This window comes from Ursus arctos, unplaced genomic scaffold (assembly GCF_023065955.2).
Source record: "Ursus arctos isolate Adak ecotype North America unplaced genomic scaffold, UrsArc2.0 scaffold_37, whole genome shotgun sequence".
NCBI lineage: Eukaryota > Metazoa > Chordata > Mammalia > Carnivora > Ursidae > Ursus > Ursus arctos.
Window position 1 is genome coordinate 3,630,035 of NW_026623053.1, and position 15,572 is coordinate 3,645,606.

A 15,572-nucleotide genomic window follows, 5' to 3' on the forward strand; every position below is an offset into this window, starting at 1 on the left:
CAAATGTCTGGGTGTTTTAATTAGTAAGGAATTCCAAGCAGAATCTGGGCTGAAGTAGTAGATTAGAAAAATGAGAGAAAATTTATATGGCTTTCCTGGCTTTAAAATCGCTATCCCTGTGGGTGCCTGGCTGACTCCGTTACTGGACAGGCAACTCTTGATCCTTGGTTTATGAGTTCAAGCCCCATGTTGGGCATAGAGCTTACTTAAAAATGATAAAAAATAAAATAAAATCCCTATCTCTGGTGATAAGGATGTCTTTTATTTCTTAGTGCAGGGCGGGTATCATTCATAAGAGAGACTCAATTTCTGCTTTTGGGGGACAGAAGAGGGTCTCGGTGTCCTCACACTGGCTCTTTTCCAAGTAGCTTCAATTCAACATAATAAATATGCCACTGGGACACCTTTTGGGGCGGCCTGTCCTGGGTCCCTACAACATTCTCAGAAGTGCTCTCACTTACATCTCTCATTAGATGGTCACGGGTCCATGAGGCAGATATTCTCAGGCCCGTTTGTGAACACAGTGCTCAGAGAGCTGAGAACCAGGTTAGAGATGCCATAGGACCAGCTGCACTCCTTGTGGAATGAGGACAGAGAGCTGGTTTAAGGGGAGACTTTTGCAAACAGATCTATGCCCTCATTATGACCAGAGTAGCTGCTGTGAGGGTAGTTTCAATCTTGTTGTTGATGGATGAGAACACTATTTCAAAACTGGAGATCCTGTATGACTGCACTCTGCACCACAAATCAAGATGATTTATGATTATGAGAATGAGGTAAATGGCCGCTGAGAAGTATGTGGGTAGTCAGAAGTGACAACAAGTTTCACACAGGCGTTGGGGAAGTGTTCTAAGGAAATCAGGGTCAGATAAACACCATTTTGCAGAATCAATGGAACGGTAGCCTGGGGTTTGAGGGAACCAAAGCCTTCTTGCTTGGAAAATATCACCCAGGTCTTCACCTAACACCCTCATTCCCTTACGTGGGGCCAACCCTTTCCACTTCACGGCCACAGAGCTTGACCTACCAGTTTCTTTTAGAGCCGCGGCCTTTGGAGACTTGATCCGGACTGTTGAACAGTTAGCTAGAGGGTGACGGGCTCCTCAGTGCGGGTGGAAGATTGGGCAGGCGGCAGCTGTCTCCACTTCTCAAAATCAACTTCACCTATTTGGGGGCATTTTGTGTTTGTCTCCCTCAGGCTCTAGCATGTTTTCAGGTCTTGTAAAGCTGATTCCTAATGACATAGGAAGCCTCTTGGAGCCCGGGAACAAAGTGGTCAAATCGGGCCAAGAGCCTACGTCGGCAGGAGAGGAATTTCAAGGTGCAGGTCAGCTCTCGAGGCAGTGCCGAGCTAATGCTCTCCTCTCTCTTCCCCGTGGCCCCGCAGCTGGCTCTGCTGACTCAGATGGCGTCCTCCCTAAAGGTCCTAGGCCCTCTCTTGGCCCTGCTGGTTCCCCTCGGCGGCCTGCTCGTCCGCAGCCACAGCCCTTCCTGGAGGGAATTCAGGACACAGCACTTCCTGAGCACAAGCTGGAAATTCAGCGACTACAAATGCGATGAGCTCATGCGGGAGAGAGAAGCTCCCCAAGACAGGGACCACCACGTCTTCATCTATACGTCTTGGCACAAAATCGAGCAGATCTGCCTCAGGAAGTGGAGAGACCGTTCCAGAAATGTGTACGTATGGGCCCAGCATCCCTTCAGAATACTCCGGTGCTACCAGGAGGGTAACGGGAAGAGCTACCGAGGGCACGGCAGCTACAGCTACGTGGAGTTCCACTGCGGCGGGGACGGGCACGTGGACGGCATAGAGGACATCCAGGTGTTAGACATCAAGACATAGAAAGTCTTCCCACACCCCCAGGCTCGAGTAGGGTGTCCAGTGCTGCCCACGTGGGAGCCCCTGCCTCCGTCAACAGCCCTTGTACTCTCTCCTTTGCATGGATGTGCCCGTGTTTTCCGCCTACGTAAGAGTCATGCCTCATCACACGCTTTCCTCCCGTCAAAACCACCTGCACGGTTTCTCTGCACGAATTCCCTTGTGCGCTCGTTCATCTGATTTGCTCTTGCAGTTTTGTAAGATTAAGCTCTATGGCTTCTCTGTGGCTTCTCTGGTTTACTGAACCAGGGATGTTCCTGACATTCATTCTCCTTATACCGACCCGAGCAGAATGGTCCCCGCTTCCCTAAATAAATGGTATCATGCCAATGTGTATGACAGTCATGTATGTTATGTGTTGTGTGATTGGTGCAGGTGTTCCAGGGTGCGTGATGCAGATTATGCTTGGATATGATGTATGCAGAGTGTAAGGTTTAAGGTGCGTGTCCTTGGTCTCCTTCCTTAAACGTGTCTCTAAGCAAACGCACGCATTTTAGATAGGCGAAGGCAGTATGTTTCCCGAGCAATAATAAACTAAGTACAAGATAAAGGTAGAACTGAGATTATCTGATATTAATAATTTTCACTAGGCAGAGATACAGAGTGGGATATGGGGCTTTAAAATGGAACCTTCAAGAATGGGTCTAAAGACTTATATTTTGTTGGAGGAAAGAGGAAGTAAATTGCAGAAGGAAAAGTTGAGGACACAAGTAAGTAACGTCCATGAGAATTCGGTTTGCTAAATGGGGAAGAGAGATACAGAGAAAGATAAACCTTGGCTTTCCCCTCGAGCAGGGATGGGGAGCAGGAACGCGAAACATTCAAGTACCTTGTGTTCTTTAGCCTCCTGCACTGTTGAATGACTCCGGTCTTGAAGCAGTTGGAGAAAAGTCCAAGGGCGCAACATTTTCAGGTAGGTGGCTGCATTCCTAGTCCCAGATGTCTAGCCCAATGAGTAGCAAGGAATGTGGGTCGGTCAGCACGTTCCAAGAGCAGCTGCTCAGCTTTGCAATTTCTCAGTGCACCTGGGGCCGAGCAGACACTGGGGGGTGAGGACCTATAGTGAGTAAGCAAAGACACAAGAGGTTAGTGTTGAACCAGCAGTTCTGTATCATTAATCAATTTACAGATGAGCAATACTGATTGTTTTTCTCAGTTCATAAAAGCTGCTTCAAAATGTATGGTGTGGGGCACCTGGATGGCTCAGTCTAAGTGTCGACTCTGGATGTTGGCTCAGGTCATGATCTCAGGGTCATGAGATCGAGGCCCACAAGCCACTCTGTCCTGAGCGTGGAGCTTGCTTCTCCCTCTGCCCCCGCCCCCTACTCTCACATGCTGTCTATCCCTCTCTACAACAATTAAAACAAAAACAAACAAACAAATAAAACCAAAATGTAGGGGCATCTCTTGTGGTAGCATAGTGTGGATGCCTATACTTATTTTCCAGAGTGCTCTATTCTGGTCTCCCACAGTAAGTTTTCACAATGACTTCATTCTAAACGGTCTAAAAATTCCTTGTATTAAAGGGTTAAAAGATGGTATGAATACCATAGGGAAGGAAAATGGATTTAAGCGCAATGAATAGAGTAGATTTGTGGTGCTGCTTGGGTTTTCGCACATCCACTTTCCCCATTTGGATAGCGACTGATCTTTTCCTTTCAGGAACTATCTCTCCCCGCTTGTGTACAGTATTGGTGGGATTAACCATCAAGGTTTCAAATCCCCTCTACTAAGTTAATTAATGGTCATGGGATTCAAGCTAGGCCAACCAGACTCTTTCCTGTAGGAGACCAGAATGTACTACCCAAAAAGATGGCTCTTAGGCACAAACATGATTTTGGGGTGATTATTTTGATAAACAGAAGACAAGGGAGAAGCTCTGAAAGCAGCCTATAAATTACGTAGTTACCAGTAAGGGACATTTATCATCATAGAGAACATCTCTATTCCTAAGGGTGTTTCCCTCTGTCTACTGACAAGATCACGATGACTGTAAATCACCAGAAACTCTTACCAATGGTGAAGGCACAGCCCTAACCCTGCATGACGGACCTTCCCTTTGTTTACCGCGCCTTCCAGGATGGAGCCTGCCTCCCCACACTCTCCTTCCTTTGCTTTAGCTGAGGATGGTCTGTTCGCCCACGGTCTCACCATCTCTTTGAGTGACTCTTCCTGATGTGAAGAACAAATCAAAAGTAATGTAGAAAGAAAATTAAATTTCCTTACGACGTGCAGCCCACTGACAAACACTTGGGACAGGCAGAGTGACTTTCTTCTAAGAGCTCGGCTGCCTCAACGTTAAATCTTGCTACAGGAAACAGGAAACCTTAGCCTGACATTAGCCCAACCCCCAGGGTCCTGTCAGTCCCCTTTAACATACAAAAATCCCTTTGGACACTTCCTTTATCTCTGCCCCATCCAGGTTATCGGTTAGCAAGCATCCTCCAAGCCCGCGGCCCCCTGATATTCATCTGAAGGGTCTCATGACTCATGCTGTACTGGACAGTAGTAAATGAGCTCATCTGAGCGCCGCTAGGCCTGCAAGGTCCTAAAACCCTTGCCTCCGAATTCCTTGGAGACTTGGGCTATCCCTAACCGCACCCCAACTTCAAAGTGTAGAGTCAGCCAATCCTCACAGCCGCACTGCAGCTCTTTCTGCCCACGGGTCCTGTCCCAGGACATTAATAAAATCACCATTTTTGCACCAAAGACGACTCACGAATTCGTTCTTGACCGTTCGGTCCTGGTCCCCAGCATCCCACATTTCGCACCAATCCCTGCATCACTCCCATGCATACATGAGATATCCATGCTAACAAACTTCTGTTGGTTTTTCTCTTGGTAATCTGTCTTATGTTGTAAAGGCCATAGCTGAGAAGGAAGGGGAGAGAAAAAGATTGCTTCTTCCTCTTCACTCTTCTTAGAGTCTGAATCTCGAGCAGTGATGCCAGTGATGTGGGAACAAGGCCAAAGAAAAACTTAAATTTCCGTACGTCCTCCAGTGCATTGACCAGCGCTTGAAACCGCTAGAGGGACATTCCTGTGGGATCTCAGCTGCCTCCATGTTGACAATTTGTTAAGGACAAAAGGCAATCTTAGCTCAACATTACCCCAACCCCCCAGGATCCTGTAAGTCTACCGTCATATACAAAAATTCCTTTGGAATCTTCCTTTGTCTCTTCTCCCCAAGGTATATATTGGCAATCATCCCCCAGGCATATGGCCCACCGATGTACATCCGAAGGGTCTCGTGACTAGGGACCAATTAGACAGTAATAAATGACCTTTTCCTAACACTAGTGAGTCCCCTCAAGGTCCTGGAAACTTTCCTTCCGAAGTTCCTTAGAGACTTCCCCTCTCCCTAACCCCCTCTCAACTTGAAAGTAGGTCATGGGCCACTCCTCATGATCCCAGTGCAGCTCTTTCTACCCACGGGTCCTGTCCCCTGCTTTCATAAAACCACCTTTTTGCACCAAACATGTCTCAAGATTTCTTTCTTGGCCATCAGTTTCAAACGCTAACATCTTTCCCACGTCATCTACGTGGAGGGTGATGCACCCCAACACCAAGAAGAAAGACGGTCCTTCACTAGTTTGCCTACCCCCTTACCCTAGGGAACTCCTTATCTGGCTCTTCCTCTGTCTCCTTTATCATATCCGTAGGAAACTGGTCAACCATCAGTGTTTCCTTGAGTTCTGTGCGCCACTCCAGCAAAGTAATGAAGCGAGCAAGGGAGTTGGCGGAAGGTCAGATTCATAGCCAGGCAGTCAGAAGCTCAGGGGACCAGCTGGACTTGCAACTGGCAGCTGGACTGGAGGAGTCTTGTGTGTTTGTGGTGTGTTTTCTCCTAAAGAACTGAAATCATGGAGCGTGAAACACTAAAGCCTGAGGGAAGGAAGCACTCAGTGGGTATCAGGAAGTCATAATTTCCTCACAACTTCTTTGAGGAAGTTATTGCTTCTTCTTTGTGCCTATAAGTAGACTTGATCTTCCTGTGTCTGCAGGGACACTGGCTTTAAACAGTGAGTTGGAGAGCGTGGGTCTCATCCACACCGGGCACGAGCAGTGCATCTTCCAAGCACTAGGTTCCTTGTCCTCTGTCCTGGGGCTTGGAACCCTTCCCTGCGGCACGCACGCGGTGCTGGCCTACCTGGCAGAGGAACAGCAGACCAAAGCCTCTGAGCCTGGCACTCACCACTGCCTCTGTTCTCAGCGGGAGCCCCAGCAGGAGACTTGGTAAGAGCAGAAGCCTGGGGGCTGGGGAGGGTAGAGCCGTGAAGATGGCTAGAAGGTCCAGGTCAAATAGATGGGGGAGAAATATTCCCGGAGGGAGGAGGGAAGAGACAAGGTTCTGGACCAGTAAGTACAGGACAAAGAGAAGAATGGGATCTGCCAGTCGGAGGAACAGTCATCTTACCTCACATTCCTCCTCCCTGAGCTTCGGGTCCTTCAGAGAATTGTGAGACTCAAGTTAGAAAGAAGATGATGCAAAAAAGTAGAAAAGGACCAATGAAATCTTAAAAGATCTAAATGGTTGTTGATGAGGCAAGAGAAGGCTAGCTGAGGAGGACAAAGCCGGAACTGACACCCCACACCCACCCCCCACCATGGGGTGGACGTGACATTCCGCAGGCACTCCCGGCTGCCCTAAAGGGCAAAGAAATAGTTCACCCATAGACACCACAATCCTGCAAGACTTAAGTCTCCCTCAGTTTCCCAATGTCTTAGCACTTTCCAAGAACCAAGCCTTTCTATCAATTACTTAGCTTCCTGAAGGGAAAGTAGATACAATGAAATGTCCTTCTAATCTGCAGCCTCCAGGAAGTTCCCAACCGTCTTAATGTTCATGCCTTGCTAGAGGGCAAAACCACCTTCCCTAGACAATGGCAAGGCCTCTGTACCTTGGGAGTCTTCTTTAACATATGCAAGTATTATCTCAACCTCCCTTTTTCCTTCCCTTCCCCCAACCCCATAGTCTTATCATCAGCCACCCCTCACAAGCCGGGGCAGCAGCTCTTTCTGCCCACGGGTCCTGTCCCCGTGCTTTAATAAACCACCAATTTAGCACCAAAGACGTCTCAAGAATTCTTTCTTGGTCGTCGGCTCCAGACCCCACCCCACTGAACCTCACCTATATTCCACAACCTCATCAGGTGTGAATAATTTTGCTCTTATGGTTTCTACTACTGCCCTTCTCTCATTTTCTTTCCTCTTCCTACACAGATGATGCTGCATCTTCTGGGACCCTTTCCTGTCCTCCTGTTGCTGCTGGGATCATGGGCGGCACTGCTTCCCCCTGGTGCTTGGACTCAACCCCCCACCAGGGTTCAAAAGTTTATAATTCAGCATTTAAGTGCAGGTCCTGTCCAATGCAACATTGCAATGCGTGCTGTCAATAATCTTAACCAGACCTGTAAGGATCAAAACACATTTCTGCACGACAACTTCCCAAATGTGACTGTTACCTGTGGTTGGCCCAATAGGAATTGCAGGAATGGCCAGAATAACTGCCACCAGAGTACATACGCTGTTGGCAAGACTCACTGCAATCTCACTGGAGGGAGATTCCCCAACTGCAGCTACAGGACTACTCCCCAGCACGGGTTGTACATTGTTGCCTGTGACCCCCGTCAGCGAGGCTACCCTCCCAATTGTCTGTTTCCTGTACACTTAGACTAAGACTAAAGTTTCCATTATGTTCCTTCTTACTCGCTGCAGGCTCTCTCATGATCTCTTCTGCCTTTCTTCTCCTTTGTTGACTTCCATGGTTCCCACAGAAGAAAGAAGGAGGGGAGTGGGAGAATTACAGGGCCAAGGTGCAAGACCAGAGTTGGGCGCAAAAACAAATAGGATTCTTTTCTGCTCTGGAGCTCTGCGCGTTTTGAAGGAAGGCACTAGGGAAGAGGCAAAGAAAGACCCAAGCCCCCTATTGTTAACCTTGGAACTTCTGCCAAGCTTTGTTGCATTGTGTTCACAGCAATAAAATCACTTTCTGCTGCAACGTAATGACCTTGAGTGTGTGTGTTTCGGATCGCTCGCACGTCGTTGCCGGCCTGGGGCCATCTACATTGCATTTGCCGACATTCTCAGGGGAACTAGTTGGGCCCAGGTGACCTTTGAGGTTATTCAGCAACCCAAGGCTTCTGCCACTTGCCCTTCACGGTTCACGGTGTCCCTGGGACTTTGGAGCAAGAGTGTCCGTCCCTTCAAACTCTGCTCATGGCTTCGACATATCTCCCTTGAAACCATGGTCTATGTTTATTTGGCGGTGGCACAGAGAGCTCATGGAGTGTGCAAAGTACTTTCACACACAGGTTCTAACCCTGACAACCGATGCCTTTCCTATTGGATTCCGTATTTCATCAGATTTTTAAAAATGATTTTATTTATTTATTTGACAGAGAGGGAAAGAGAGCACAAGCAGGGGGAGCAGCAGGCAGAGGGAGAGAGAAGCAGGCTCCCCGCCGAGCAGGGAACCCAACGCAGAGTTCGATCCCGGGACCCTGGGATCATGACCCAAGCCGGAGGCAGACACTTAACCAACTGAGCCACCCAGGTGCCCCAGATAACGTTTTAAATATAGGATTAGTAGGGATAATAATCCACTGTAGCCTTACAGTCACTTCTCCCATGATCTATTGGAATGCAGGAAGAGAAAGCGCAGATCAAGGGGGAAAAAAAGCACTGGGGAACTAAAAACATTCCTGCCTTACCTAAATACTGAAATATCACTGAAGTAATGGTGTTTCGGAACAGGTAGTGGTTTTAGACACTGCAGGACAGGGATTAAGTATTTGTTAATACTGGGGCCTGGGTGGCCCAGTGGGTTTAGCTGTTAAGTCTCCGCCTTTGGCTCGGGTCATGATCTCTGGGTCCTGGGTTCCAGCCCCTTTAGGCTCCCTGCTCAGAGGGCAGCCTGCTTTTCCTTCTCCCTCCGCCCCTCCTCCTCCTTCCTGCTCCCTCTCTTTCTCTGTCTCTCTCAAGTAAATAATAAAATCTTAAAAAAAAGAGAGAGAATTTGGCTGGGATTAAGAATTTAGGTCCTAGGTGTAGGTAGGAGAAATAGTTTCCCCTCTACCATTCTAGGAACTTGGCTGAGACTCCCCCAACCCATTAGAAAAAGGCAGATTAATAGGACAAGAACTATTTTAATTATGTACATACATACAGTAGCCCCTGTATGTATGTAAAAAACATATGAGACTTAAAGGCAGCTAGCCATCTGAGGCTTACGGATTTCTAGTCTGCTTTCAGAACTCCTGGTCTGCACTTTCTCAAAATAAATAGCTGAAAATAATTCTTATGCCAAAAATGCATCGTTTGGGGTGGCAGATTCTGTTACCCTTTATTAATCAATCAGTGACTGGATCCTTGTGAGATAGTAGAAAATATATATTGATTTCTGCCTCTGATTCCTGGTATAAGGCTGCTGAAACCCCTGTAAATTCGTAAGTGATAAGAGCTGAAAACATCTTTTGTTCTAAGAAAACAACCTGGGTGGTCTGAGGAGGGGGTGATCACCAGATTAAAAGTTTGGCAATTTCAGCCACACCCCATCCTCCAGAGAGTGGACAGGGGCTGGAAATGGAGGTAAAAATTGATCCAGCCTCTATAAAAATCCCAAAGTTACGGGGTTTGAGGAACTTCCAAGTTGGCAAACACATCTATGATGTGGGAAAAAAGGCAAAAGAAAAATTTCCCAACTACCTACAGCCCACTGTCAAGTCCTTGAGAGAGGCAGAGTGACCTTCGTCTGGGAACTCAGCTGTCTTGATGTTAATACCTTGATAAGGGCAAAAGGCAATCTTAGCCAGACCCCCCCAGGATCCTGTAAAAATTCCTTTGGAAACTTCCTTTATCTCTACCCACTCCCCCAAGAAAAATGACGGCAATCATCCCCCGAACATATGGCCCACTGATACACATCTGAAGGGTCTCATGACTAGGGCTTTGTTAGACAGTAATAAATGACCTTTTCCTTACAATATCTAGCCCCTTTAAGGTCCTGGAAACCTTCCTTCCAAAGTTCCTTAGAGACTTACTCTATCTCTAACCCCCTCCTAACTTGAAGGTATATCTTGGGCCACTTCTCATGACCCCAGGGCAGCTCTTTCACGGATCCTGTCCCTGTGCTTGAATAAAGCCATCTTTTTGCATGGAAGACGTCTCAAAAACTGTTTTTTGTCCATCGGCTCTGAAGCCCAACCAATTCCTACACCAGTTTTTGACCATGAAGGGATTCATCTTCCTTTTTGGACTCTGAGCTTCAGTACAAACTTGGGGAGTACTTTTACTTCTCTTCCTTTACTTTCATTCCAGGGGCTCTTATTGGAACACTTTCATGCCTATAGCTCAGGCTGCAATCCTCTAGCCTGTGGCTACTCTAGAGAGAGGAGAAAGCCTGACTTTTTGCTGGAAGAGAGTACACTGGCTGGAAAAGTAATAAAAACCAGAAACTTGATGCCCTCTCTTTATTCCTGTCCTTATACAAGGTTGTCTGTTTGGGACCTGGCACAGCCACCTAAGTCACGAGGACGGCCGCCAATCTTGACTCCCCTGTGTGGTTACCTCTTGATTGATCTAAGGTGATTCCCTAAACATCCCTGGTCTAGTCACTTCTGGCCACAAGACCTCCACTGGACCCGCGGAAACCAGTACCAATGGAATTAAAACCCAACTGGGGCCTGTTTCCTAGAGAAGTTGGCTTTAAGACTACATGGGTTAGAATGTCACTTAGACCATGATGGATTTCTACCTTTACTGTTTTCAATCAATGCCCTCTACTAATTACTTAAACCACACAATCGGGTAATTTCCCCTAGTAAAACTTTCTAGTGTTTTCAATGGTTAAAAATGGTGAGTTCTTCACAGCACAACCTTCATGGCAGGGCAATAACACGGCCTTCAGGGCACGGGAAGGCATGGCATGATATTGCAGTCCATTGCCAACCCCCGTCTGTAGCCTAGGATGTGACGAGGACGGGCGGTGGGGGGAATGTCAGCATCCCTCCTACAGGGCCTTTTATGGCAGGAATGCCTTCACGGCTGGCAAGATGGTGAATAGTAACGATGTTCTGTTTGAGGGATGCATCCAGTCGCTTCTAAAGCAGGAGCCTCTGACATATCTGTGTGGGATGCCACTGGGCGTTGGGAGTTTTGGTAATGGGCCTTCTCTCTCTTCAGTTCCCAAGGACTCTCCCTTGGAATGCCTTTAACCCAGCAGGAACAATGCAGATCACAAAATTTAAGAAAGGACTGATCTTGTCAACAGTGCACGGCCTCCGTAGGATCGACCAATTAGATCTCTGCTGCAGGAAACAGGGCACATGGACAGAGAGGTACCCTAGATCCAGGCCTTCGGGGCTCTAAAGCAGGACCCTGACCTAAGAGCCTCTTGCAGAATGTGTTTGGCCACTTCACCAGGCCAGTAAACTCCCTCCTGACATGTTGGATGATAATTCTCTGAATTGGCCTTCTCCTGATAGAACTCAGGTTGCTGGAGGAAGCACAGGCCATCTCTAATGAAGTGGACACTGACACCCCCCCATCTCTCACACGGTTCCTCCTCCTAGAATGTAGGACTTCTCCCTCATATCCCACGTTAATGTCTATAATTGGAGCCAACTGTGTTTAGTCTACTTCGGGGCGGGGACTTGAAGGAATATTCCCAAGCAGCTGCCGAAACTCCTTTTGTTTTGAGGAAGTTCCCTGTCTTCTCTGGCCCATCATGGACTGCTTATTTCTACTTTGGTGGAAAAAAAACCATGGTGTCTGCTCACCTGCCCAAGCTGACAAGGTTTAGAACTGGGAACCCTCTTTCTCTGCCTTCTGGAGGCACCTCACCTCTTCTGCCTCCCCGTCCTCCTGCCTCTGCACCACCTTGCGTGCTGCCTATATAACTGGATCCTATACCATCCTATACCATCCTCAGTGCCTCAGGCTCCTCCTCCTACCATGGCTTTTCCTCCTCCCCTGTCAAAGAGCAAAGACACTCTCTTGGAGTTCACACTGCCCACTTCAGATTTCTCCACCAGTGCCCCAGGTAAGCAATGACAACGGGGAACAAATTGATTGACTTTTAAGTGGACCAGGTAGAACATATTTCAGCATTTAAACTAATTTAAGTTTGGTAGTTTAATTAAGATAGACATGTTTTTAGAGTTATAGGATCAAATATGAAACTTGTATTCTACCAAGGATTACTGAAGGTCAAATACACTCGTGTTATCTCTGTTGGAATTTGTTTGCAAAAAGATGACTTAAAATGATGTTTAATTTTGCCAGTCTCAGTGTTTTCATGGGTAATTGTTACAATAGCTTTCAAAGTCTTTGGTAGCTTGCAACTTTAAAGCTTTGCTTGGATATAAACCAGATCAAATTCATTGGGCATCTAGGTCTTTTCAAAATAGGATAAAGTGCTACTGATTATAGGTTTGCGCCTTTGACTTTTTATTGCAGACAAACTAAAGATATTTGGGTCTGTTGGAAAACTGCTTTGTGCTTAACTGATTCATAATTTTGCCATCTGAAGATTTCCGATGTAACACTTGGTTACTACTTAGTTTTCACTGGAGACTAAGGTTTCTAAGAGTTAAAATTGTGCTATATGTAATTACCACTGATGGAAATAAGGGAAGCAACTCTGTGTAAGAAAGATGTAAGGAGTGGAAATACTCTTTTATTGAAGGTAAAAGAATTAATTTTGTTCTAAATGAAACTGGAGAGAAATGGCTTGGGATAAAATCCGAATGCAAAGGAAAGTTGTAGAAGGTTTGTGAAGGGAAATCTTTGGAAAGCTCAATTTTTTTTTTTTTTAGGATTTTATTCATTTGTCAAAGAGACAGAGAGAGCCCAAGCAGGGCGATCAGCACACAGAGGGAGAAGCAGACTCCCCACCAAGCAAGGAGCCTAATGGGGGACTCGATCCCAGGACCCTGGGATCATGACCCAAGCTGAAGGCAGACGCTTAAAAGACTGTGCAGCCCAGTTGCCCCTGGAAAAGAATTTTATTCTTGGTCAGGTGGGACTAAGATTACAATGAATGGATTTTAAAAAGTACACTGGTATTCTGCTCTCTGTGTGTTCAAAAGAAAGTTTTCTTGGATTGTTGGTCTGCTCTTGATAAGAATATGTAAACAATGTTGTTTTCTTTTCTTAGCCCAGAAAAACCAGTTTCTATGTTTTGTCTTTATCAGGTCTTTAATGATCTGTAACCCTATTTAGGCCTGTGGTTTCAAACTTTCACTATTCCCCAAGGTTTAAATCATAAACAAAGTCTCTTTGACTAACTCGGCTTGTTTATGCGGTATGTTACCTTCTGGTGTAAGGTTATCACTCGATATTCTGATTATTGAAGTGTTATGGTCACAGAAATAACTAAATTTCCTTGTCAGTTGTGTCAAAATGAACTCTCATACCAGATTATTAACAATGTCCACTTCTGAGTTTTTGTCATTTATACTTGTTCTGATGTTCTTCCAAAATGGAGATTCATAAAAAGGACTTTTAGGACAAATAGAGGTATTCAATATCTTTAAGATCATAAATGCGAAATGGGTAAGACTTTCCTGAACTGACTAAAAACCTGCCTTCAAACTGAGCAAGAATTAGTAACGTGGGACTAAGTGAATTGAGAAAAATGATTGCAGTTTTTATAACTCTTACTTGAAATGTTGCTGGTTCTCTAATGTTTGCTCTTCCAGATTAAGGAAATTTTCTCATAACACAACTATGATTTATGGGTACCTGGGTGACTCATTGGGTTAAGCATCTAACTCTTGACATGGGCTCAGGTCATGCTCTTAGGTTGTGAGTTTGAACCTCGTGTCAAGCTCTGTGCTCAGTATGGAATCTCCTTAGGATTCTCTCTCTTCATCTCCCTCTACCCCTCCCCCACTGATCACACACTCTCACTTTCTCTGTCTCTTAAAAAAAGAAATCTATGACCTACAGAAATGTAATAAAGTATTCATTTGTGAACCAATTGAAGCATTTAACTTCTCTCTCTACCTGCACCCTCAAATTCAAAAGGTCTCAGTAAGTATGCTTTCGTCCAAGGCAATAAGTCATTTGTGTAAGTTCAATAAGAATCTGTTTTCCTGGGCAGCCCTGGCAGGGTCCCCTCCCTTTTTGGGTGCTTTGTACTATGGCCCAATAAACTTTGCTTTGCTGCCCACCAAAAAAAAAAAAAAAAAAAAAAAGAATCTGTTTTCCTTCTAACAGGACACCATGAAAAACACTGCTTATTTTGCCAAGGCTTTGACTGGAATGTCCCATTTGAGAGAGACATGCATAGACTCAGATACGACTGAACAGTTTTAAGGAGCTGAGGTGGACTTCATGAAACACGGAGCCATAAAGCCCCTTAGGAATGTTGGCCCGATACCTTGCTCACACAGTTCCCAGTAGCCCTACCAGGTGAATGAAGAATGTCACTTCCAGCCAGGTGCAGGAACCTCCGGATACTGTGGGGACCCCGTGAAGAGGAATTAACCCAAATCTACAGGTCTTGCAGGCATGTCCGTTTTGAAGAATTTGGTGGGGCTTCTGGCCCAGAGAGGCTACTAAAAGTTCAATCTAGATTCCTTATGAAAAGTTCCAGCAAAGCCGATTTTAAAAGATCTATATGGCTCATCACTGCTCCTGCTGAGCAGAAGTAAATACTCAGGACAAGTTTGTTGAACTGGACTTGTTTTGCAAACAAGTCTGGATGTGTCTTGATCTGGCTATCTCTGGAAATAACAATATTAGAGAGAAAAATTATGTTTCACTAACCCTCCTTCATGGGTGTTACATTCTGCCGCTGATTGTCTTTGAGTATTTGTTGTTTGTGTAAGACAGACGATTTGAGGTAAACTTCAGAGAAATTGCCACAATAGCTCATGTATAGGCAATCTCACTGCTTGTTATTCTGTGGAGATAACGGATGACCCCCCTTTCTATGACTGGATTAGATGATGCACTTGGGAATGCCCTTATTTCCAGAGACAAGGCTTGTCCCACTTGCCAGTGATTCCTCGGAATGAGGATGTTGTTAAAGCTAGATCTCAGGGGCGCCTGGGTGGCGCAGTCGTTAAGCGTCTGCCTTCAGCTCAGGGCGTGATCCCGGCATTCTGGGATCGAGCCCCACATCAGGCTCCTCCGCTGGGAGCCTGCTTCTTCCTCTCCCACTCCCCCTGCTTGTGTTCCCTCTCTCGCTGGCTGTCTCTGTCAAATAAGTAAATAAAATCTTTAAAAAAAATAAAGCTAGATCTCAAACAAGGAGGGCTTCCTGGTGGTCTTCTCCCTTAGCCATATTCGTTACAGGTCTTACCTCCATTGATGTAAAATTCCAAATAGCGGCTTTAGCCAAGCGTCCAGTGACCACATCTAACTAAGCCGGACATGCGGTCACCTACACATTCAACGTTCTGCATTTCATAATTCTAAGATTTTTTTTTCCAGAGGGGCTTGAACTCATGACCCTGAGATCAAGACCTGAGCTGAGATCAAGACTCAGATGCTTACCTGGCTGAGCCGTCCAGGTGCCCCTGCATTTTATAACCCTCGAATCCATCCTCTCAAATCTTGAAGAATCCTGGTTTTACCAGTAGCTCCTAGGTCAACCTTCGGTACCGAGCTCAAACTTGTCTGTGCCCCCACGTGCAGTGAGCTCATGTGTGAGACACTGGTTTGAAAGCAAAGAAAGCTTTTT

General features: G+C 46.1%; 1 protein-coding gene across 1 annotated transcript; it reads left to right on the plus strand.

Moving 5' to 3' along the window:
* The first annotated feature begins 1,279 nt into the window (after positions 1–1,279).
* LOC125283475 (epididymal secretory protein E3-beta-like) lies at positions 1,280–2,016 on the plus strand. Its single transcript, XM_048225265.2, has one exon. The coding sequence runs from the start codon at positions 1,355–1,357 to the stop codon at positions 1,841–1,843; it is 489 nt and encodes a 162-aa protein (XP_048081222.2). The 5' UTR covers positions 1,280–1,354; the 3' UTR covers positions 1,844–2,016.
* Positions 2,017–15,572: the final 13,556 nt, after the last annotated feature.

What these genes read in the sequence shown, in the direction of transcription:
- LOC125283475 (XM_048225265.2), top strand. Translation starts at nt 1,355, where the DNA reads ATGCTCTCCTCTCTCTTCCCCGTGGCCCCGCAGCTGGCTCTGCTGACT.